Source organism: Dromiciops gliroides, chromosome 2, assembly GCF_019393635.1.
Source record: "Dromiciops gliroides isolate mDroGli1 chromosome 2, mDroGli1.pri, whole genome shotgun sequence".
NCBI classification, from domain to species: Eukaryota; Metazoa; Chordata; class Mammalia; order Microbiotheria; family Microbiotheriidae; genus Dromiciops; species Dromiciops gliroides.
This window is the reverse complement of record NC_057862.1, coordinates 258,542,739-258,565,892: the sequence shown is the minus strand read 5'-3', so window position 1 is coordinate 258,565,892 and position 23,154 is coordinate 258,542,739. Positions and strand designations below refer to the sequence as shown.

The window sequence follows — 23,154 nt, the reverse complement described above, 5'->3', positions numbered from 1 at the left end:
AAAAGCTATTCTCCAAGAGATTAAAAAAAAGAATATTTTAACAGTCAACTTTTCTTTTAAAAATTTAATATTTTTCAAGCATTTAATTAAAAAAAACAAACATGGAGGACGGGCACCAAGGTGATCTGTTCCGTAGCCATATATTCCTTTCCTAATAAATCTCTTTTTTATTTTACAAGGAAAAAAAAAATAAGCATGTATTTTTCTTCTCTCCCACCCCACCCCATTAAAACAAAAGGGAAAGTCTTAAGATTAAATATGCATAGTCAAGTAAAACAAATCAATTTTCCATTCTTTGCTAGTAGTTTATCACCTTTCTGTCCTCTGGATCTTATATCCACTAGCCCAGCCCATTTCCTCTACTGATTATAACTAAGGGAGCGTCATAGCTCTTAATGACTCAGATTTCACTAGAAAATAACAACTCCCCAAATTTCTTCTATCAAAATGATAGTCCCTTTTGTAGTATATTTTAATCCTGCCTTAGACACACAGCTGGATAATCCTGAACAAGTCAATTTAACCTTCCTCAATTTCAATTTCCTCACATTTAAAATGAAGATAACTCCCAGAAGTGTTATGCAACTCAAATGAGGTAATAGCTGTAAAGTGTGTTTTATATCTTATAATACTATATAAATACTAGCATTATGTTTAGCTAGGAATCTAAATATTTATGATTTCTCATTTATGAATCAATTGTGAAACATGTATATGCAAATGAAGCATCTATAACAATTGTAGCTCTAAATTTTCCAAATGATTTTCCATCTCTTTGGTGCCTTTGAAACTTCCTTTTTTACATTACTATTTCTCTAGTTTTTAATAAATAATCTTCCTCTGCTTCTTTATAACATTAAACTATCTCCACACAAGCAAGGCTGTCATTCTACATTGTTGACAAGGATCCAAGTTTTCATTTCTTATATATACCACAGATTATTTTCTCTCTAAGTCCACAAACACCCCGTATTCCCAAGTAACTTCCCATCCAAGTCCTAATCAGGCCCAGTGCTGTTTAGCTTCTTAGATCAGAAGAGATCTGACACATTAAGGGTGATATGGTCATAGACTGTTTCATCATACATATATCCTAAACAGGGTCTATTAAAACAAAATGCTCAAATATAACAGTAACAGTATCTTACATCTTTTGACAATATAAATCTCTTCCTATACAGACATTTGTTCTGCTCTTTTCATCATTAAATTGCTCTAGTGTTAAAGGAAAAGGATACTTTTCAAATAGTATGGACAACATGATGCTGAGTATGGTGAGCAGAAAGACAACAATTTATTTAATGATTATATGACTGTATAGGAAAACAATGCAAAAGACTTAAGAACTCTGATCAATGTAATGACCAATTATGACTCCAAAAGCCTAATGATGAATACTTAATATCTCTGGACAGAAAGGTGATGAACTTGAGCTCCAAAAAAAGAAAAACAAAAAGCACTGGCCAACAATTGGAAATTGAAGGGATACAAAGTAAAATGAGAAGAACCAGGAGAACTAACAGCAATATTATGAGGATGATCCACTGTGAAAGACTTAACTACTCTGATCAGGACACTGATCCAAGAAAATTCCAAAGAACCCATGATGAAAAATTTATCCACTTCTAAAAAGAAAATTGATGAATTCTGAATGTAGACTGAAGCATATTTTTTAAACTTTGTTTTTATTGTTTAATTTTGTTTTGCATCATGGTTAATATATAAATATTATGGCATGACTTCACATATAATCTTTATCGAATTGCTTGCCTTCTCAAGGAGGGGAGAGGGAGAGAAGCTGGAACTCAAAAAAACTATAATGACTGTTTAAAAAATTTTAAATGTAATTGGGAAATAAGTATTTCCCAAAATATATTTTTTAAAAACAGGAAACATTTAAAAGCAAATTTGCTGGTGCCAGGAAAATTACAGAAATGTTCATTGAATACCACATTCTAGATGACTAGGTGATAATATGAAAAGTAAGTACTTAGAAAAAAAATTAAGTTATATGGAGGATCTGAATTAACATGTAGACCATACCCAAGATTGAAGTTCATTTAAAATATACCCTGTACTTTTTTTCCTCTTTTTATTTTAAAGCCCCTTTTTACCTTTCTTCTTGGTGTTCTTTTTCCTTTGTACCAGTGATAATTTTCTTTGCACTCTTTAGATTCCAGAATCTAAACATTGTGAGAAGCCTTCCTTATTCTTCCAAAGTTAACAGAAGTGAGTCATGACATCTTATATTATCCCACAGAGATGCTTAGATAACAATCAACCCATGATAAAGGATTTATTTTAAATATTATTTTTACGGGCTTTAATGTCAAATTAGTCATCTATCTTGCTTTTCCTATGTCATAGTTTCTTATTTCTATAGTTCATTCTGTACCATTTCAACATTAACTAAATGGCAAAATAATTCTAACTTCTAACTCATATTTTAAATAACACTGATGACATGTGTCAACAGAATATGGTTTTGAACTGGATGGCTCTCAAAAACATCCAGTTAATAAAATTTTGGAAGACTACCTATAAAAAAAACCATGAAGCCCAATTTTCCTCACACTAATATTTCTTATAAAGTCCTGACTATATTATAAATAGAAAATCCAGTTCATCATCCCTTAAAAAAATGTTCTAGTATTATAGTTTATTATAGTTATTTCCCTTATATTGAACATTCTTAAATTCATAAATGTTTTCCTTAACCATTACTCGACCCAGTTAACACACCAAAAAATTCAGTTACATGTCTACTTACAACAGGTACAGGTCTGTCTTTTGGAAACTGAAGGCTCCCCCTTAGATAGTTCCCTCCGTCCTGCCCTCGTTAACAAGATTCTGGCTGTTTCACTTGTAAGCACTACCAGGAATGCAATTTGTGTTTTAGTCAACACCACACTGAACTGCAGGGGAGTTTCTCTAATATAATTTAATGCAGTAGCAAATTATGAAGCAGGGAAATAAGTAATTTCAAGGAAAAGCTGCAACACTTCATTTTTCTATAAAAATTTTAAACAGTATATATCAAAATTAGAGGAAATACAATTGACAATAACAAATTTCAGAAACTTATCTTACACTGAAGATTTGTACTGAATTCTTAAATGCCATTTCAAAAAACTCAGATACATGAATATCTTTTATTCAAGTATCTAGTACTAAATTTAAATTGTTTTCAAACAAAGCAGAAGACTTTCTTTTTTTTTACAGCATGCGAATTAAAATTAGGTAAGGAGAGAGTAAAATGAGGGGAAGTATGGGGGTCTAATATTTTGCTCCCATAGAAAAATGGTTCTTAGAATGCCATGAAACTGATAGAAATACACACTGAGTTAGAAATAGGAGAAAGGATTCAATAGAACTGCATTCCAATTTTCTGTACTTAGGGAAACCGTCTCATACTTCATTAGACAGGTTTGGATAAACATTGTTTCTCTTTATTTAAAGCTGCCACATGTTTGTATATAGGTAGTTTTTTGAAGACAAACAAATGAAAAACAAGCAAAAGCAAGGAGTCCAGAGCAGCCATTTCATCGCTGCCCACCTGACTGCTCTCAGGGACTTCACCATTGTCTCCAGAATTTATATTACTGCAATATCATATCAACTCTGAAACCTGTACCTTCCTCAATACTCTCATAACTCTCTTGGGGCCCATCCCTCCTGATGAATGGAGAGGGTGAAGAGTGGACATCAGAGAGTTCTTCCCAGATCTTCCATTTAAGGAGGGGGCTACCTCATCATCATGCCCCACCCCATTCCACTTTGCAGTTTCTTTTTATGCATTGTCTTCCTCCATGAGATTGTGAACTCCTTGTGGACAAGGACTATATTTTGCCTTTCTTTTTATCCCCAGTATGGAGCAAAAAATACGCACTTAATAAATGTTTATTGACTGACTACAGAGGAAAACATTTAAATTTGATGGAGATGAAGTAAAATTTTATTTACCTTAACCACAATTTTTTCCCTTCTCTTTTTAAACTTTATCTTTTCACTCTCACAACTGCAAATAGCTATGCTAGCTCATCTGCATTTTATGAAGAAACTGAGGGTCATTTATAATTTATAACAGGAACCAGGTCATCTCTATGAACAGCAACAAAATGATCCACTTGAATAAACAGGTTTTATATGAGTGCAGATAACTGTACAAGAAAACAGCACACACACACACACACACACACACACACACACGAAAAAGATATATATCTTTAAGAGGGCAAATGCTAGGCATGTTATAAATTACAAATATGACAACACTTTGCAAGTCAACTATTTTTAAGTTGGACAATGCATAATCATAAGCTTAAAACTGACCTCTGAGATCATCTTTTCCATATACTTTACATCTTATACTTCCATATACCTTATACGACACAAAAATAGTGAAACTGATAGTTTCAGTGAAACTTGATATGACTTGCATGAATTAATGCAGAATTAAATGAACAGAACCAAGAAAACAATTTATATAACATTGTAAAGAAAAAATAATTTTAATTTAAAAAAAACTTGAGAATTCTGATCGATGCAATGATAAATCATACTGACAGTAGTAATGGACTCAAAAGCAGGAAACAAATTTTTTAAAACTATGGGCATGTTTCAATGGTTTAATTTCATTTTCTTTAGTAGGGAGAAAGGTGGGTATTGAGGACTGAAGGGGACTAGTGAGAATGTTTCAAAAAAATAAAGATCAATAAATCATTTAAAGTAAAATGAAATAGAAAATAAAGTTCAGAATGGAAGAGACAAGGAAGACATCTTTGAAAGTAACCGGCTGAATTTATTTTATACCTTTAAAAGTCAAGTGATACATAATGGAAACTTACAAGTTCATATACAATTGTATTTTTTCTGGTTTACTGTATATATGGAAATGTTCTTTTTTCCTTTTAGTGTTGAGTGCAAATTTTTTAATTTAAAAAAAAATTTGACATTAAGAATAATGTAAATAAGGGGCAGATGGTTGGCAGGGGGTATACTACCTTTTGGATGGATGGTATGGCAATAGCTTAGAAATGGTGTTAGCCTGGTTGGAGCACGATAAGGTAAACTCTCATTTCTCAGAAACAAGAAGACAAGTGATTAAAGAAAAAAACACCCTTCAAATACAAAGGAAAGGACATTCAAATTATACAATACTATTCTACACCTACTAGAAAACATAAGAGGGAATGGAATAGTGTTGTTCTGAAGAGGAAAGGAGCTCAGGATGCAGCCCAGGGTGACCTACTCTAGAAATCTGAGCTTAATTATAAAGGAAAAGAGATGGATGTTCAATAATAGAGCCTGAAACATTTTTAGAAAGAAAATCAGAAATGAAGAAATCATTTGCTTCTTGAACACCCTGAACAACAGGAATGCAGGAATGAGTGCACCCACTTAAGGACAACAACAGGAATAGAGTGAGCAGAGAGAACAGTAAGAAATGTCTTTCTAAATGCACACAAGGTGATAGGAGTGAAGGTGGAGTCTGATGGAGGTGATGGTGAAGAGGTAAGCACGGGGCACTATGGACACAATCTGGTGATACCCTACCTGAGAATGATTTTTTCCCCCCTTCTTCTTTTTTTTTTTTTAAATTGTTGGACAACATGTACAAAAGGGTACATGAAACTGATGGGGAGGGATGAGGGGGATGGAGAGGAAGGTAATGTGGCTGGGTCAAATAAATGTCTGGTAATGTGAGTGGCTAACAAGGAGGGGAAGGAAGTTTTGCTTTGGTGGTGGGAGGGAGTTCCACTGATGCTCCTATGGGTGAAGAGGTGGGGACCTCATACCGGGTGTGGCCTGGGGGATTTGGTGCTTGAAAAAACCTGAGGGGAGGGGGATTGAAATTCTTGGGGTCAAATGACACCTAGAAGAGTTGGGGAGTGGGAAATAATGGACCCAGAGAGATTCTAAGGCAAATGGGGGGAAAAATGGAGAGTACAGACCAGTGGTGGGCTATATCATCAGATGAGGAAGTCCTCCCTGACACCTGCAATAATTATCATTGTTCTGGGAGTGAGGCACAATGGAAAAGGGAAATACAAAGGTCAAAGTTCTACAAAGCAGTAGTAGAAACCAAACAAAGGGGAAAACCTAGAATGGATTCCTTGGAAATTTTAACTGCATGACTGCAAAGAAAAGAGAGACCAGATAATTATAGGGTCCATGAATCAGAGAAGGAGGGTCTACAGTAGACAGAGAAAAAGGGACTAATGAAGTGAGAAAAATCATTTTGGGGAAAAGATACAAAAAATGAAATAAAAAAAACTAATGAACAGAACAAGTTGAAAGGGAGAAAAGGAAAGAGGAATCTTCTTGTCTGTGAGGAATGAAAAGGAGAGATAATATATAATCTGGGTAACAGGAAATTATATAAAAAGGAATAAGCAAAAAGCCAAAGGGAAAAAATTAACAAACGAGAGATGGGGATCAAAGGTGAGAGAAAGGGAACCTGTGGGAACAGATCCATCCTTAAAAAAAAATTTAAGGTAAAGCAACTGAAGGAACACAGTATTTATAGAAATGGGAGGGATCATAACTTTTGGGTGGGGGTGAGGGCAAGACCTACCAATATTAGAGACAGATGGGGAAAAATATAAACCTCTCATAAACTTTAAATGTCAACGAATTAAACAATGTAACAAAATGAAAAGGCCTAGATTAGATAAAAACAAAACCCTACAATGTCTTGTTTACAAGAAACATTTACAAAACAAAGACATAAAGACAAAATAAAACTGATGGGATGAAAGAACAATCCAAATCATTATTAAAGAGAAACTTAAAACCATCATGAGGTTCCCCCAACAGCCTTCAAATTGGTGAAAAAATGACCCAAAAATGGCAATAATCAATGTTGGAGGAGTTGTGGAATGATAAGCATGTTAATACATTTTTGGTGCATCTGTGAAATGGTACAACCATTTAGAGAAAGAATACTAAATTTACTGCCCAATGAAGGCATTGGTAAGAAGAAAGTCCCTATGTACTGTAAAATATTTACAGTAACACTTTTTGTGATAACTAAGAATTGTAAACAAAGTAGATGCCTATCAATTAGAGCATAAAATAGTACTGTGCTTTAGGAAATAATGAATGTGTTGAATACACAAAGAAGCATGGAAAGATATAAACAAACATGTAGAGTCAAGAAAACAATGAACAGGGGGCAGTTAGGTGGCACAGTGGATAAAGCACTGGCCCTGGATTCAGGAGGACCTGAGTTCAAATCCGGCTTCAGACACTTGACACTTACTAGCTGTGTGACCCTGGGCAAGTCACTTAACCCTCATTGCCCTGCAAAAAACAAAACAAAACAAAACAAAAAAGAAAACAATGAACATAGTAACTAAAATAATGTAAATGGAATGAATCACTACACACCAAAAAAATCTAAAGTAAATAAATGTAACAAAATTATAAAGATCAATCTGGACTCATATGAAAAGATAAGAGAACACTACCAACCCAAACAACTCTTTCTTGGAACTAGGAGGTCTGCAGGTGTTATATGCTACACATTTTCAAACTTTTCCAATGTACTGATGATCAGTTGTGCTGATTTTTTTCCTTTCTAAAAATACTTTTATATGGGTTGGCTCTCTGAGAGGGGAAGGGAATACTTGGAATAAATAATTATGATGATAAAACAATCAGAAGATAGTAATAAAGATGGAGTGAAGTTGCTAGAGAAGCTGTACCAGTGAGCCACCATGAGCAAGATGATGTAGGGAAAGGCATGTGCCAGGAAAGCCAGCCAGTCAACTGAATAGGCTGTAAGTGCCAAGTTAGCACAAACAAAATTCTAGCTGTGGACTGTTAGAACAGAAGCCAGAAACCAAAGGACAAAATGCAGGGAGAGACAGAGTCCTAGCACGGGCCGGGAAAACTCTGCAAGGGGGAGGTGCCTTGAGGACCAGAACAGGGTGATCTCCAATACCCTACAAGGGTCTATCAGGACAGCTGAGCACAGAAAACACTCCAAACATGGGAACTGAACACAATGAAAAAATATTATGGCTTAAAAGATGCCTAAGAGGTAAACCACGATGAAGAAAGTAGTGCCACATGTTTATAGAGAAAAAAAAATGGTTCATCCACAGAACTACAAGAGTCTGGAAGAAATGAGATTAAAATAATGAAATAAGAAATAAATTAAAATTAAAAGTCTGGAAGAAAAAATTAAAAGGAAGCTAGTTTAGAACATTTGGAATACTTTACCCAAATAGTATACCTTCTTGGAACAGACTGGGGCAAACAGAACTGAATTCTATGAAATAACAAGAAATATTTGAAAAAATACAAGAATAAAAAAATAAAAGTAAACATAAGTTATCTACAATAAAAAACAAATTACCTGGGAAAAGATCAAATGAAAATTTTAATCTTCCTAACAATGACAAGACAAAAAGATCTGGATATTAAATTTCAAGAAATAACGATTAGCCTAAATTCCTGAACATGAAAGCAGGAAAGAACCTGGAGAAAAAATTTGTGAGACAGGCACTAGACTCATTGGGGAAAGAAGGGAAGTGAAACTGGAGGTCAGAATACAACAACTACAGAATTTTAACTGCATAGTAAATATATGTTGACTAAACAGCAAACGGAAGAGAAGTTATAGAGTGATGGTGGTAAGAGGAAAGAGTCAGGAAATGAGTTACACTGCAACCAGTGCTGTAAAGGCTGGCCAGGAAACCGCTTCAATGAGAGGAAGAAGATAAAAGGATTGGGAAAAGAAATTTATTAGAAATTACATTGTCCAATTATATAACAACAACAACAAAAAAAAACACAAAACTTATACCAGCCACTTATTAATTATATGACCCTAGAGAAGACGCTTACCCTCTATGTAGCTCAGTTTCCTCATCTCTAAAATGAAGATAACAATAGTACACCTAAATTCCAGGATTATTGTGAGGATAAAATAAGATTATATTTGTAAAGTTCTTTCTTAAGTTTACAACACTTTAAAAAAATCAACTATTGTTACTGTTATTGTTCTTATTATTACAACTTAAGTGAAATGAAAATTTATAAAAATATAAAATACCAATATTGAAATAATAAGACTTTAACTCTATTTCAGAAAAAGAAATTGTACAAAAATCAAAATACTCTTCTAGTAGGGGAAAAAATTTCTTAGACCATATGACTTACAAGCAAATTGTATATAAGGTTCTATAGAAAATTTAAAGAACAATTAGTTCCTATATCACAAAAATTATTTGCAAAAACTCAGAAAGAAGAGGGTCTAACAAACTCCTTCTAGGAGACAAAAAACTGGGTCCAGATACCTAAACTATCATAGCGATGCACAAAGATGGATACACCTCTCATTATGTTAATCAAAGCAGAAATTCAATCACTATCATTCCATCTCTCCCTATTCTTTACTCCTCACAAAACTATTTTTTCTCTGCTCAGTCTCCCACCTGCAATCCTCTTATCTCCAAAGTATTTTATCAGATTATTACCACAGCTTTAACTATACTCTCTTTCCATTCCATTCCAATCTCTGATCCCTCCAGATTGCCTAGCACCTTTGCTTTATCACTGCTCATACCTTGCTGAACCCCAATCCTGGACTACCCTAAACAGTCAACAAAAATTAAGTGAAATAATTAATAATTGTTAAAGTACCTGGATATAAAGTAAAGCCACCAAAATCCAAAATCAGCTTTTCTGTAACTTTAAAGTAAGAGGAGATAGGAAAAAAAAGTTTCATCTAAATAACTATAAACGGTATAGAGTATCGGGGAGTCTACTACGACATACATAGGAATTATATAAATACAACTACACAGGGGCAGCTAGGTTGCCCAGTAGATAGAGCACCAGCCCTGGATTCAGGAGAACCTGAGTTTAAATCTGGTCTTGGACACTTAACACTTACTAGCTGTGTGACCCTGGGCAGGTCACTTAAACCCGATTGCCCCACAAAAAAAAAAAAAATGATAGTGTAAATACAACTACACAACTAAATAAAGGAAGACAACTAAAACTGCTCCTGGAAGGCCACTGTCAATATAAAAAAATGGTGATACCATCTAAATTTACAGATTTAATCTTTAAGTGGTCAATTACCAAAGTATTTCTTTATATAACTAAATATACTGATGTGGAGGAACAAAAGTTCAGAAATCTCAAGGGATGCTATGAAAAAAAAGTAGGCCAAAATTGGGAACAGCAGTACTGGATTTCAAGTTATAATACGAAAATTATTTCGTTTTGTTTAAAAAAAAAAAAAGGCAGCACTTCCACTCACTATAGGACTTGAAAGAAAAAACACTTATTGGGGTATTGTAGAAAGGATTCTTGTTTAGGTACAAAATAGACCAGATATACAGCTTCAAAGTTTCCTTAAAAGAGGAGTTTCTCTGAGTCTATAACAAGATTCTGGCTCTTACCTTACCACTTCACAGCTTTTTTACATCTCTTTTGATCTTTGATATTTTATGACATAAAATCATACATGTATATTAAAGCATAATTTCATGTTACTTTATATTCTCTACTTACCTAGTATCTTCACAGCAGAATGAGGACTTTGCAAAATAACTCCTTCTTCATTATCAAATATAGGATTATCTATTCCAATTTTGGGAGGAATTTGTGCAAGTTTCTTAAGTCTCATGGAAGAATTGAGATCCAGTTCTTGTTTTTTTCCTTCTTCTTCTCTCCTGCGCCTCATGTCCTCTTGTTGTTGGCGAATTCGTTCTAGTTGTGTACTTCGACGTACTGGCATCATTCTTGTTCCCAAATCTCCTGGGCAATCAACCGCCATCTCTCGATGTCTCTGAGATTCTTCTGGAGATGTCAGATCAACGTTTTTTACTTCAATGTCTGATTCATCTGTAACATGCCCATTCATATGGGAAGTTGTCATGGTTATTTATAAAAAATACGCACCACTTTTTTTATATATCAAACCAATTCTCTTGATTCTGCCATATAAATTTCATTTTTATTCCAGAAGAAACTTCATGAAACAGAAACTTCATGATCATACTATAAGACTCTCTCCATAAAGGAAATCTAAGAAAAGATGAAAAGTAAGGATTAGAATTCTAATACAAAAGCAAACTTTACATATTGCTGAATCTACCAGTCTTCACAGCAAATCATAATTGGTCAAAATCTTTTCCTTCATTCCCACCCCTTCCCCCGCCCCTTCCCCCCCTCCCCCCCCAGGCAAGGGGGGTTAAGTGACTTTCCCAGGGTCACACAGCTAGTAAGTGTCAAGTGTCTGAGGCCAGATTTGAACTCAGGTCCTCCTGAATCCAGGGCTGGTGTTTTATCCACTACACCACCTAGCTGCCCCCTTTTCCTTCATTTTTACAAATTATGATGTCTAAAACTGATTTTAACTAAGATAGCTTTTACAAGAATTTAAAGGAAGCTGCTCAAATGATAAAGGATATAAATTAAACAAAATGCAATTGGAATGGGATTTAAAGATACAAGGCCATACCCAAACGTTCAGGAAATGAACCATAAAGAATTTCCCCACAAAGATAAGTCAGTTGTCTAAGTTTGTTTTGTTTTGTTTTTAATCAAAGAGAAACACTGTCTTCTCTGAGAACTGAAGATACATAAAATACCATACATGATATTGCATAAAGTATGCATTTTTTTCATTGCTAGGCTGAATATAATATACCATTCTTTTGGTTTAAGACATAGCTGTTAAGAAAAATGTACTAAGCAACAAACTCTTAAATTTTAGGCTTCACCTTAGCAGATGACTGACACTTGGATAAAGTGGCAACTGATGAGACAAAACTAAAAGATAAAACAGAATTATTCTCATGGGGAGCTAAGCATTAAAATATTCCTAATTCCAATCAGAATCTTAAAAAAAATGCATGCCTTTAGTCATAATGGAAACTGAGCAAAAGAACATAAACTTTAACATAATTCATCCCAACTACTGGAACAAATAACTCAAAGGTACTGCTGATGTCAAGTAATAATATATTATAGTTCATTCAATCTCTATACAAAGTGAGCTGTGCCCTTCAGTAATAGAAACTCCAATAAAACTATACAGATCCTCCTAATACAGGTGATAGTATATATTAACATGCTTTGTTTAATTTTCTTTAAAATAAGCTGATAACAGATTTTTGTAGGAAGGTTCTGGAGCTTTACATAATAGTAAGCAAAAAACAACACTAAATAACTAGAACTCCAAGTCAGCACAAATTTGTGTAGGAGTACTAGTAATTCAGGTTTGAGTTTTATGCTTAAGTCTGGGGGAGAAATCAAGGGAATGCATGACATGCATACTCCCAGAAAATTAAAACTGTCAACTCCCAGATTTGATTCTGCAATACCCCAAAGACATGTTAATCTTTTAACATATTACCATAAATCTCAACAATCAAATTTAAACTTATTTTAATTTAAAGAGTAAATAAGGCAGATTCTAAACCATTGTAGGAAATCTAAAGCAAATTCACTAACAATCTCATATTGGTTTTAGTTTCTGGTCATGGAATCTATTTTATATAATAACAAAAAGCAGGTTAAGTACTGAAAATCAAACTAAAGATCTTATTTATCTAGAATCCAGTAAGTGAATGTTTATAACAAGCATAAAACGCACACTTGAAAGATCCAGAAATACTTTCTCAAACACCTAAGAAATATTGTATTCAATAGTTTTAGGAGTAAGCTTATTTTATTACACTTAATTCTTTTAAAATTACCAAACCAAGTATGGCATATAGGAAATACTTTACTTAAAAACAACCCATATATTCAAAATATGGCTTGAGAATTCTAATCCAGACACCCAATTCTCCTTTGTTCCCCAATTCATTCTTTCCAAGGAGTGAAAATTAGCTTACTCTATATAAATAAATGTAAATTGTCACTATCTATATCCAGATGAAAGAGTTACTCTATCCCCTTCCCCAAAAATGAGCCCCATAACTTTTGGCTTCACCTATCTCACCTATATAACTCCCTTTCCTTCCTCAACTAACTCTGCCAAATGCTACTGGACACGAGGGAAAAGAATATGACTATTGTCGAATTGAACCTTCCCCATAACAAGGGTTAAACAGGCTTTTGTGGACTGACCTTGGAAGCCTACCTGACATTTACAGAGTTTCTGTGGAAAAATTTTGTGTTATTATATGGAAACAAATTTAAGTTCACTATAAGGAAGAGACTCTTAGAACTGTCCAACAAGGGGGCAGCTAGGTGGTGCAGTGGATAAAGCACTGGCCTTGGATTCAGGAGGACCTAAGTTCAAATCCAACCTCGACACCTGACACTAGCTGTGTGACCTTGGGTAAGTCACTTAACCCTCATTGCCCTTCTTCCCCCCCCCCCCAAAAGAACTGTCCAACAATAGGATAGGTTCTCATAGGGAGGTTCCTGTCAACTGGAGTATCTGATTTAGGTGTATTAGTTTAATTATCTCCAAGTGATTTTGTAATGAGGTTTTCTGGGAAGAAGTTGCACTAGATGATTTTTAAGGCATAAGACTATAAGTCTCTGACTTTAAAATTAAAAAGTCCTAGATGTCTGGAAAAAATGCTAGATTTGGAGCTAAGGGAACTGGATTTAAATCCTGGATCTGCCACTACCTCTGGGAGCTTGGAGTAAAGCTTAACTAACATTTCTGTGTCTCTGTGCATTATCTGAAGAATAAGGGCAATGAACTAGATGATCTAGCTCTAAATCACTAGGTGACTTCTAACTCTAAACCTATGACACTACTGAACTATTAAAATGCCAATACCTTAAACAATTATGACATGATATAAAATCAACGCTAAGTTCCACAGGAGACAAACCCAAATTTTGAAATATTTAGAGAGTAAGAAATTGGAGTCACAGAAAGATAGGGCTGAGACTACTTCAATACTAGCTTGAGGGAGAGGAAAGGAGGTTATCACTACAGAGGAATAAGTAAGGACAGGAGAAGGGTCTGAAAAGCCCTACAGATAGAGCCAGCTAATCATGGACTCTCAATGGAGAGACCACGGATTTGCAATAGATGTAAATTAAAAAATCCATCTCATTCCTACTATAAAGTTAGTTCCAGTGTTTGAAGATTCCTAAGTTCCTGTGACTCACATATCTGAGAATGCATTGAGCACTTATCTAAAGGAATCAGTATGTGACAAAGTAGACAACAGGAGGAATAATAAAAACTGGGGAAGAAAAAGGAAAGAATCAAGTAGGAGGAAAACAAAAGAGATACCCATATACTAGAAAATGACAAATGAAGAGAGCAAAGAAAAGGAGAATATCAAGCCAGAGTCAAAGAAGAGAATAGGAATGGAAATTAAAGAAGGCAGCTGATAGTGCAGAAAAGAAAGCAAAGCCCTGTAAGGAATTAATTGTGATTTGGTGTTTTTATAACCCCATCTTTGCTTCATCATACTCAGACTGAAAAGATGCAAGCTTTAAAAGCCTAAGAGAAGATGGGTGTGTACTTTAAGAGAATATAGTAACAAACACAAAGAACATTTATTGAATCAAAGTATCAAACTAAAGTGCCTAACCCCCTCCTAGGAGTTCCCCACACCCACATGGGCCTGGCCAAATTGTAGGGGGGACAGCCCAGGGGGGATGTTAAACCAATTGGAGACTCAGCCTAGCTATAGAACCACCCTTCCTGTGAGAGGGGTGGGGGTGGGGGGGGGGAGAAATACTCAGAGAGGGAAGGGGAAGGAAGGTGGTGAGAGAGAGAGAGAGGACCTAACCAGGAGACACTGCAAAGCTCATTCTCCTTATAACTGCAGATTCCAGGTGGTGGTGAGTTTGTGTTATTGAAGCCAGGCTGGCTCCTTAAGCCAGCTGAGCTGGAAACAAGTTTAGGGCTTGAGTTAGTTTTTGCCAGACCCAAGCTGTTCTGAGTAGCTGAGGGAGCAGAGCTTATTCGAGGTACATGGGGCCCTTTTTATCCTAGAGATTTAGTCATATTTTTTCCCTTTCTTTATTCCCTTTCTTATGGTCCCTGGCTTTATTAGCTCCACTTGTGTTGTATTATTATTCCCATTAATAAAACCTGATTTGTTTGTGGAAAAGAGGCTGTTAAAGACTGTTAATCTTCTTTCTTATTAGTCTGGGAGACATAACTAAAAGAGGCAGTTTGGAGAAGGGGAAACTCTGGACCTAGAGGTCTCTCATTATTTTCTGAACCCAATATTACAGCAAGCCGCCCAATTAACTCTCTCCATACTAAATTTGGCCCTTACAGCCCTAATTCAGTTTGATCCTCCTGGGTTAACTTTTGTCATCAAAGTTCCTAGAAACAGGACAGGAAGTCCTAGAGTAATCCTTCTCCCAGGACCCAGTAATGATATAAGTGAAGAAATATGAAGAGGACCTAAAATGAGTTTTCAAAATTATTCTCCTACAAGAAAGAGAATTGGTTTGGATGATTCAGATAGTAAGTGGGCATTTTTAAACCAGGGTAGAACAGAAGGAACACCTGATTTGGAAACAGAAGGTTCCAAAACAAAAGTCAGTTATTAAACAATGCTAAATAAAAGGATTAAACTAGATTGTCTCTGAGTTCCCTTCTGCTTCATAGTTGCTATAGAAGCACAAGAATACAAAGTTCACTGAAAATACAGAATTGTTCTACTGGTGTAGGAAAAGCTGGAAAAGTCAAGGTAGGAATGCTGTATGAAATTTCACTTATACTACATGCCCTGAGTATTCAGTTACATAAAAATCAAAGAAACACAAAACTACTCTACACCTCATCTAAATAAATATGATCAAATGGGCTGCTCAAAACACTCAAATGTTTAAAATCCCCTTTTTTCCCAGATAAGAATTTTCATTTATTAAGATTCTTCTGGTATTGTCTGGAGCAAGACAATTTGTTGCCAGAACAATAGTTTTGTCAGCTAACACAGAAAATGACTGGTAAAAAGAATTTACTTCACACAAATCAGAAAAGTACTTTCTACTATGTTGTTTATCATCTCCAGTTTTCCTGCAGTATTTAGCTAAACCCCTTAAATTTTTTAAATAGAAAAACTCAGATGTTCAACTATAAAACAGTAAATGGAAAAAGTACTTAAACTTGTACAGTTCAATTGGCAAGTAGCAACTTTCTACTAGGATGGTATAATGAAACCACGAAAATCTCTAGTAGGACAATGGATTTGGAGTCAGAAGATCTTTACTATTTATTACCTGCAAGACCATGGGCAACCTCTCTGGATGGCACCTTCCTCATCTGTAAAAGGAAGGACTGAAAAAGAAGGCCTTTAAGAGTTCCTTCCAGCTCTAATTCTATAATCTTAAGCTTATTAACACTATTTATAATAATAATTTGCTATCAATGAAAAATTCATTTGCATTTTAGCACTCAGTAAAGGAGAGGTAAAAAGTCCAGGATAACACTGAGGCTGCAAACCTGGGAGTTTAGGAAGATGCTAATACTATGAACATACTAGGAAACAGGGTGAGAAATATGAAGGACAGAAGAAGGACAGTTCAGCTGAGGGTACAGGGGTGGGGAGGAGAATAAGGAGTTGTTTTGGACATACTGAGTTTGACATATTAATGGAACATCCAATTAGCAATTTCCAAACAGGGAACTGGTGATGTTTGACTAGAGATTAGGAAAGAGAATGGGGCTGGCATTTCTCTGTGCCAGAAATAAAGCCAAGATGGCACCATACATGCAGCAACCCAGCTGAACTCTCCCAATATTTCCTCCAAACAACTTTTTTGTTTTGTTTTGTTATTCTTTCCAAACAACTTTAAAATAACTCCTAAAATAAAATTTTTGAGCAACAGAGCCAACAAAAGTTCAGAGAACGACATTTTTTCAGCCAAAGATAACTTAGGAGTTAGGTAGGATCTATGACACTAGGGTGGACATGGACAAGGGCACAAGGGCAGCGGCAGAAGCAATGGGCCTTGGAGACAGCTGTGACAGCAGATGCACCAACAGCAGCTTCAGAACTCTCAGCCCAAAGATGGTGAGAAAATTGGACAACAGGTCAGAAAGAGGTTATAGAGAATCTTTTGCTGGCATTGACTGGAAACTCTATTGCCCATACCCAGTTCTGGGTCACAGTTCTAGGGCAGAGAAGAGCAGCACTTCTGGTCAGTCACAAGGGAGTGGAACCCTGGTCACAGTTCCAGTGTCAAGGAGTGCTAGCATTTGTGGTTACAAGAGTGCAGGGATGGGGCAGCTAGGTGGCGCAGTGGATAGAGCACTGGCCCTGGATTCAGTAGTACCTGAGTTCAAATCCAGCCTCAGACACTTGACACTTACTAGCTGTGTGACCCTGGGCAAGTCACTTAACCCCGATTGCCGAAAGAAAGAAAGAAAGAAAGAAAGAAAGAAAGAAAGAAAGAAAGAAAGAAAGAAAGAAAGAAAGAAAGAAAGAAAGAAAGAAAGAAAGAAAGAAAGAAAGAAAGAAAGAAAGAAAGAAAGAAAGAAAGAAAGAAAGAAAGAAAGAAAGAAAGAAAGAAAGAAAGAAAAGAAACTTTCTAATTCTTGACTCACCCATCTCTGGCCTATTCTGTGGGGCTCTGACCATACATAGGTTAGAGACCAGTTCAAATCTGATTGACAAAGCACACTTAAGAAAATAATTCCTTAAAAATTAGAATTGGGCAAGTAAAAGCTAATGACTGTAAAACATCGAGAGAGAATAAAATTAAGTCAAAGGAATAAAAAATGAAGAAACTGTGAACTATCTCCTTGTTTTTCCAAAAAGATAGTTCACATTTTCTTCTTCTGGAAGGGAGGGAGATAGAAAGAGCTAGAGCGAGAGAGAGCAAGAAAAAGAGAGAGCAAGAGAGTGAAGCATAGGTATAATATTTCTAGAAATTATCAAGGAAAACTATCCTGTATCTTAGATGCAAGAAGTAAAATAGACATTGAAAGAATCTCCCAATCACCTTCTGAAAGCAATCCTAAACTGAAAACTCACAGGAATATTATAGCCAAATTCCAGAGCTCCCAGGTTAAGGAGAAAATTCTGCAAGCTGCCAGAAAGAAAGCACGCAAATATCGTGATATAGGGGCTTCCACATTAAAGGAGAGAAGGCCTTGGGATATGATTCTGGAGGGCAAAGGAGCAAGGATTACAATAAAGAATCACCTGCCCAGCATAACTGTGTCTAATCCTTCAGGGGAGAAAAATGGACATTTAATGAAATAGCAAATTTTCAAACTTTTCTGACATTCAAACCCAAGACTCAAGAGAAGCATAAATAGGTAAACACAAAAGAGTAATCATAATGGACTCAATAAAGTTAAACTGTTTACATTCCTATATGGAAAGATAATACATGTAACATCTTAGAACTTTATCATTATTAAAAGGATTCTAAATAGAAAGGAGCAGGAATCAATTATGTTGAGATGATCTCAAAGAAAATTTAAAATGAAGGAGTAAGAAAGAGAGATGCATGGGGAGAAGGGAAAAGGGAGAGCTAGAATGGGAAAAATATTCTCACATTAAAGAGGCTTTTTTTTTTCTTTTCTTCTTTTTGGGGTGAGACAATTGGGGTTAAGTGACTTGCCCAGGGTCACATAACTAATAAGTGTCAAGTGTCTGAGGCCAGATTTGAACTCAGGTCCTCCTGAATCCAGGGCCAGTGCTTTATCTACTGTGCCACCTAGTTGCCCCTAAAAAGAGGCTTTTAAGGAAGAGCTTTTATAGTGTATGGGGAAAATGGGGGTGGGAGTTGGTAGGCAATGCTTGAACCCCATTCTCACTGGTACTGTTTCAAAGAGGAAAAGGAAAAAAATTTTACACACATACACACACACACACACACACACACACACACTCACTCTCAGATATAGAAATCTATCTTACTCAATACAAAAATATGAGGGAGGGGGCAGCTAGGTGGCGCAGTGGATAAAGTACCAGCCCTGTATTCAGGAGGACCTGAATTCAAATCCAGCCTCAGACACTTGACACAACTAGCTGTGTGACCCTGGGCAAGTCACTTAACCTCCACTGCCCCACAAAAAAAAAAAAATATGAGGTGAAGGGGATAAGAGTTAGAAAGGAGTAGATAATAAAAGGGAAAGCAGATTAAAGGAGTCATTGGTCAGAAACAAAACAGACTTTTGAGGACATATAGGATAAAAAGAGAGAGAAGGATAAACAGAAGAAAACAGCATAAAGGGTAAAACAATTAATAATTATAACTGTGAATGGGATCAGCTTATCCATAAAATAGTAGCAGACAGCAAAATAGATTAGAAACCACAATCCAATCATATGTTGTTTACAATAGACACACTTGAAAAAGAAAGCCACACAAAGAGTTTTTTTTTTTTCAAAAGGCAGGAGTAGCAATCATGACTCAGAAAAAAGCAAAAATAGACTTAATTACAAGAGATAAGCGGGGAAACTATATTTTGCTGAAAGGTACTATAGACAATGAAGTCATATCAAAAAAATTGGATACCAACTTTCTCTGATAAAGGCCTCATTCCTCAAATATAAAACTGAGTATAGAACTCAATCAAATTATAAAAATAAGAGCCATTCCCAAGTGATAAATGGTCAAAGGATATGAACAGGCAGTTTTCAAAAGAAATCAAAGCTATCTTTAGTCATATAAAAATGCTCTAAATTACTGCTGATTAAAGAAATGTCAATTAAAACAACTCTGAAGTACCACCTCACACCTATCAGAAATGACAAATGCTGGAGCTCAGGAATGAGGGAAAAATAGGCATACTAACAAACTGCTGGTGGAGATGTGAACTAGTCCAACCATTTGGGAGAACAATTTGGAACTATGCCCAACCCAGCAATATCAGTACTAAGTCTGTACACAAAGAGATTAAAGAAAAAAGAAAAGGACCTATATGTACTATATATATATAGAGAGAGAGAGCACCTTTTACTGTCATGGCAAAGAATTAGAAACTGAGCAAGTGCTCCTCAACTGGGGAATGGCTGAACAAGTTGTAGCATATCATAGTGATTGTAAAGCATTTTTCTATAAGAAATGACAAGGGAGGAGCAGCTAGGTGGTGCAGTAGATAAAGCACCAACCCTGGCTTCAGGAGCACCTGAGTTCAAATCTGGCCTCAGACACTTGACACTTACTAGCTGTGTGACCCTGGGCAAGTCACTTAACCCTCATTGCCCCACCCAAAAAACAAAAAAAAGAAGTGACAAAGGGGGAGAGAGATTTTAAGGAAACCATGGCAAGACCTATATGAACTGATGCAAAGTGAAGGGAGATCATTGTGCATAGTAACAGCAATATTGTAATGATGATCAATTGTGAAAGACCTGGCTACTCTGATCAATACAATTATCCAAAACAATTCCAAAGGACTCAATGAAAAAATGCTGTCCACCTACAGAAAAGAGAACTGATGAATTTTTTTCCATTATGGCTAATATGGAAATATATTTTGTATGATTTCACAGGTATAATTGGTATCATATTGCTTGCCTTCTCAGTAAATGGGGTAAAGGGTGGGTGGGTGGGAGGGAGGAAGAGAATTTGAAACCTAAAATCTAAAAAGAATGTCTAAATAAATAAATAAATAGTTTTTTAAAAAGACGGATAATATATATATGGTGAGTCAAGTGGGGTTAAATGACCTGCCCAGGGTCACACAGCTACTAAGTGTTAACTGTCTGAGGCTGGATTTGAACTCAGGTCCTCCTGAATCCAAGGCAGGTACTCTATCCACTGTGCCACCTAGCTGCCCCAAAATAATTATTTTTTTAATGAAAAAAGGGGTGGATTTTAGAGAAACCTGGGAACAGTTATATAAAATGATTCAAGATGAAATGAATAGCACTGAGAACAATTTATACATATTACATAAATATTGTGGAGGCCAATAACTTCAAAAGAATTAGGAACTCTTGCTAACACAATGCCCAACCACAATTCCAGAGGCTTCATAATGAAACATGCTCTTCACCTCCAGATAAAGCAATGATGAACTCATGATGCAAACTGGGGTTTGTGTTTTATTCTTATTTATGGTCAACATGAGAATTTGCTTTGTTTAACTACATAGGTTGAAAAGATGTTTTAAAAAAAGATGTTTTGTTTTGTTTTGCTTTCTCATTGGGTTGAAGGGCATGAAAACAAAATAAAAACGAGGGGGGGAAAAAACACTGCCCCAAAAGTTGCTGATTCGTTCATGCCCATTGATTCAGTCATACCAATGTTAGAAACTATATGCAAAGGGGATCAGAGAAGAAATGGATCCATATATATGTTAAAAAAAATTACAGTAGCTTTTATTGTGGTGGCAAAGAATCAGAAACTGAGGGGGGCAGTAGATACCTAATTGCTTTTAGGATAAGATAGCAACAACTCTAATTTTCAAAGCCCTTCATAGCCTAGAGTCTCATTATCCATCATTCTCCTTCTTCTTGCACTCTGACTAGATGCATTCAATTAAAATCTGCCATTGCAACTTCCATCCACTGCTTTTATTTTGCTTTCTGGAGTCAACTAAGACAAACGTACAGCCTCCTTTCCATGAGAGGCATTCAAAACCATAGAAGACGACTGTCATGTCCCTCTTAAATCATTTATTTCTTCAACGTCATGACATAGTTTTGAGTCTTTTACTAGCCTAGTCTATCTTCTTTGGTCATTTATAACAGCCTCCCTAAAAGGTGCAACCACAAACTGAATACAATATTCCAGACGTGGTCTGGCCAGGGCAGAATACTCAGCAACTATCATATCAAGGGTTCAAACCTCTCAACATTGACAGATGATAATTTTCTTTTTGGCTACAACATACATTTGAATCACTCTTTTTCACTATCAATTCAGAAAAAAAAAACTCAGATCCTTTTTACATCTTGATTAGTCACACCTACCTCACCACTCAGTTGAGTTGTGCAATAGATAGCCAGCCTGGAATCAGAAAGACCCGAATTAAAATTGGGCCTCAGACATTTACTGGTGGTGTGACCCTGAGCAGGTCACTTAATCCTGTTTGCCCCTGTTTCCTCATGTGTAAAATGAGCTGGAGAAGAAAATGGCAAACCACTGTAGTATCTTTGCCAAGAAAACCCCAAATGGGGTCATAAAGAGTCAGACACTATTGAAACAACTGAACAACATCAGTATGCCTAATAATGATACTTAATACTTATAGCCAACAATTAAAAAAAAAATCAGAGAAAAAACCTCCAGTTGCCCAAGACCAAATAGGTAAAGGCCTTTAGATATACAGAAGAATAGGGCTCCAAGATAGGAGCTGATTAAGAGCCAGAGAGAAAAGTATCAAAGAGATCAAATGTTTGAGGGTTACTTGAACTGCCCCATTATCACCTTCAACTCCCTTAGTTATAAAAGATTAAAAGGCACCATGAAAGCTACTGAGATCTTTGCTAAGAGAAGTGAGCATCAGAACTAGCTAGAAATAGATCTTTAATATGCAGGAGGAAATTAAATTCATATAGCATTATAGTATTTGTCACCAACAGAAAATCTGCCTCATGAGTAAGGTTTACATGTCCCTAGTAAGTTGTCTTTGGGACCTTTTAAGGTACTTTGGAGAGTTAAATTATTGCAATCTGTAACAAATGCATGCTAAATAACTTGAATTTAAAGGTAAGTATTAATTTCACTTGAATTAACAGTATGCTCATTTCTCTAATATAAAAGCCGACTCTAATGTGCACAAAATATGGGTATTGTTTGCTATTTGAAAATAAAAATATATTAATAAAAAAGTCAAGTAATATTATTCTCTCTCACCCAAAGAAAGCTCCCCACCAGTGGAGGCTTACTGTTATGGCTGGCTTCTACTAAGAGCTACTGTTCTCTTATACACACTTCTGGAACGCTCATCATTCTGCTGTCAAACAAAACTGAGGCTCCTATGCCACACTCTTTCCTTACCATTCTATATTTAACTTGGTACAAAGTGCATAAGCCAAAATTTTTGATGGACAGTTATGTTTACAACCAACTATAAATTTAACAACCCAAGAATAGTTAGGATATTTGGCTCACTAGATAAGATTCTGAAAGTTGATACTTCTGCACTTAACAATTTGGTATGGTACTGGCCCTAAGGTACTTGCCTCTTCAAAGTACTTGGGAAGACCAAGTCACAGCACACCATGCCTGGATTATCACCCAGCCAGGTCATTTAAAACACTCTGGGCCCTTAGTTTC

At 35.8% G+C, this 23,154-nt stretch overlaps 1 protein-coding gene across 3 annotated transcripts in view; it reads right to left on the bottom strand.

Moving 5' to 3' along the window:
* PALS1 (protein associated with LIN7 1, MAGUK p55 family member) overlaps positions 1 to 23,154 on the bottom strand; it is an 87,166-nt gene that overhangs the window by 33,970 nt on the left and 30,042 nt on the right. For all 3 annotated transcript variants that reach the window (XM_043985902.1, XM_043985904.1, XM_043985903.1), the window contains exon 2: positions 10,534 to 11,049. In XM_043985902.1, the coding sequence (XP_043841837.1) occupies positions 10,534 to 10,900 (367 nt within the window). In that variant the 5' untranslated portion in view covers positions 10,901 to 11,049. The remainder of the gene's footprint in view (positions 1 to 10,533; positions 11,050 to 23,154) is intronic.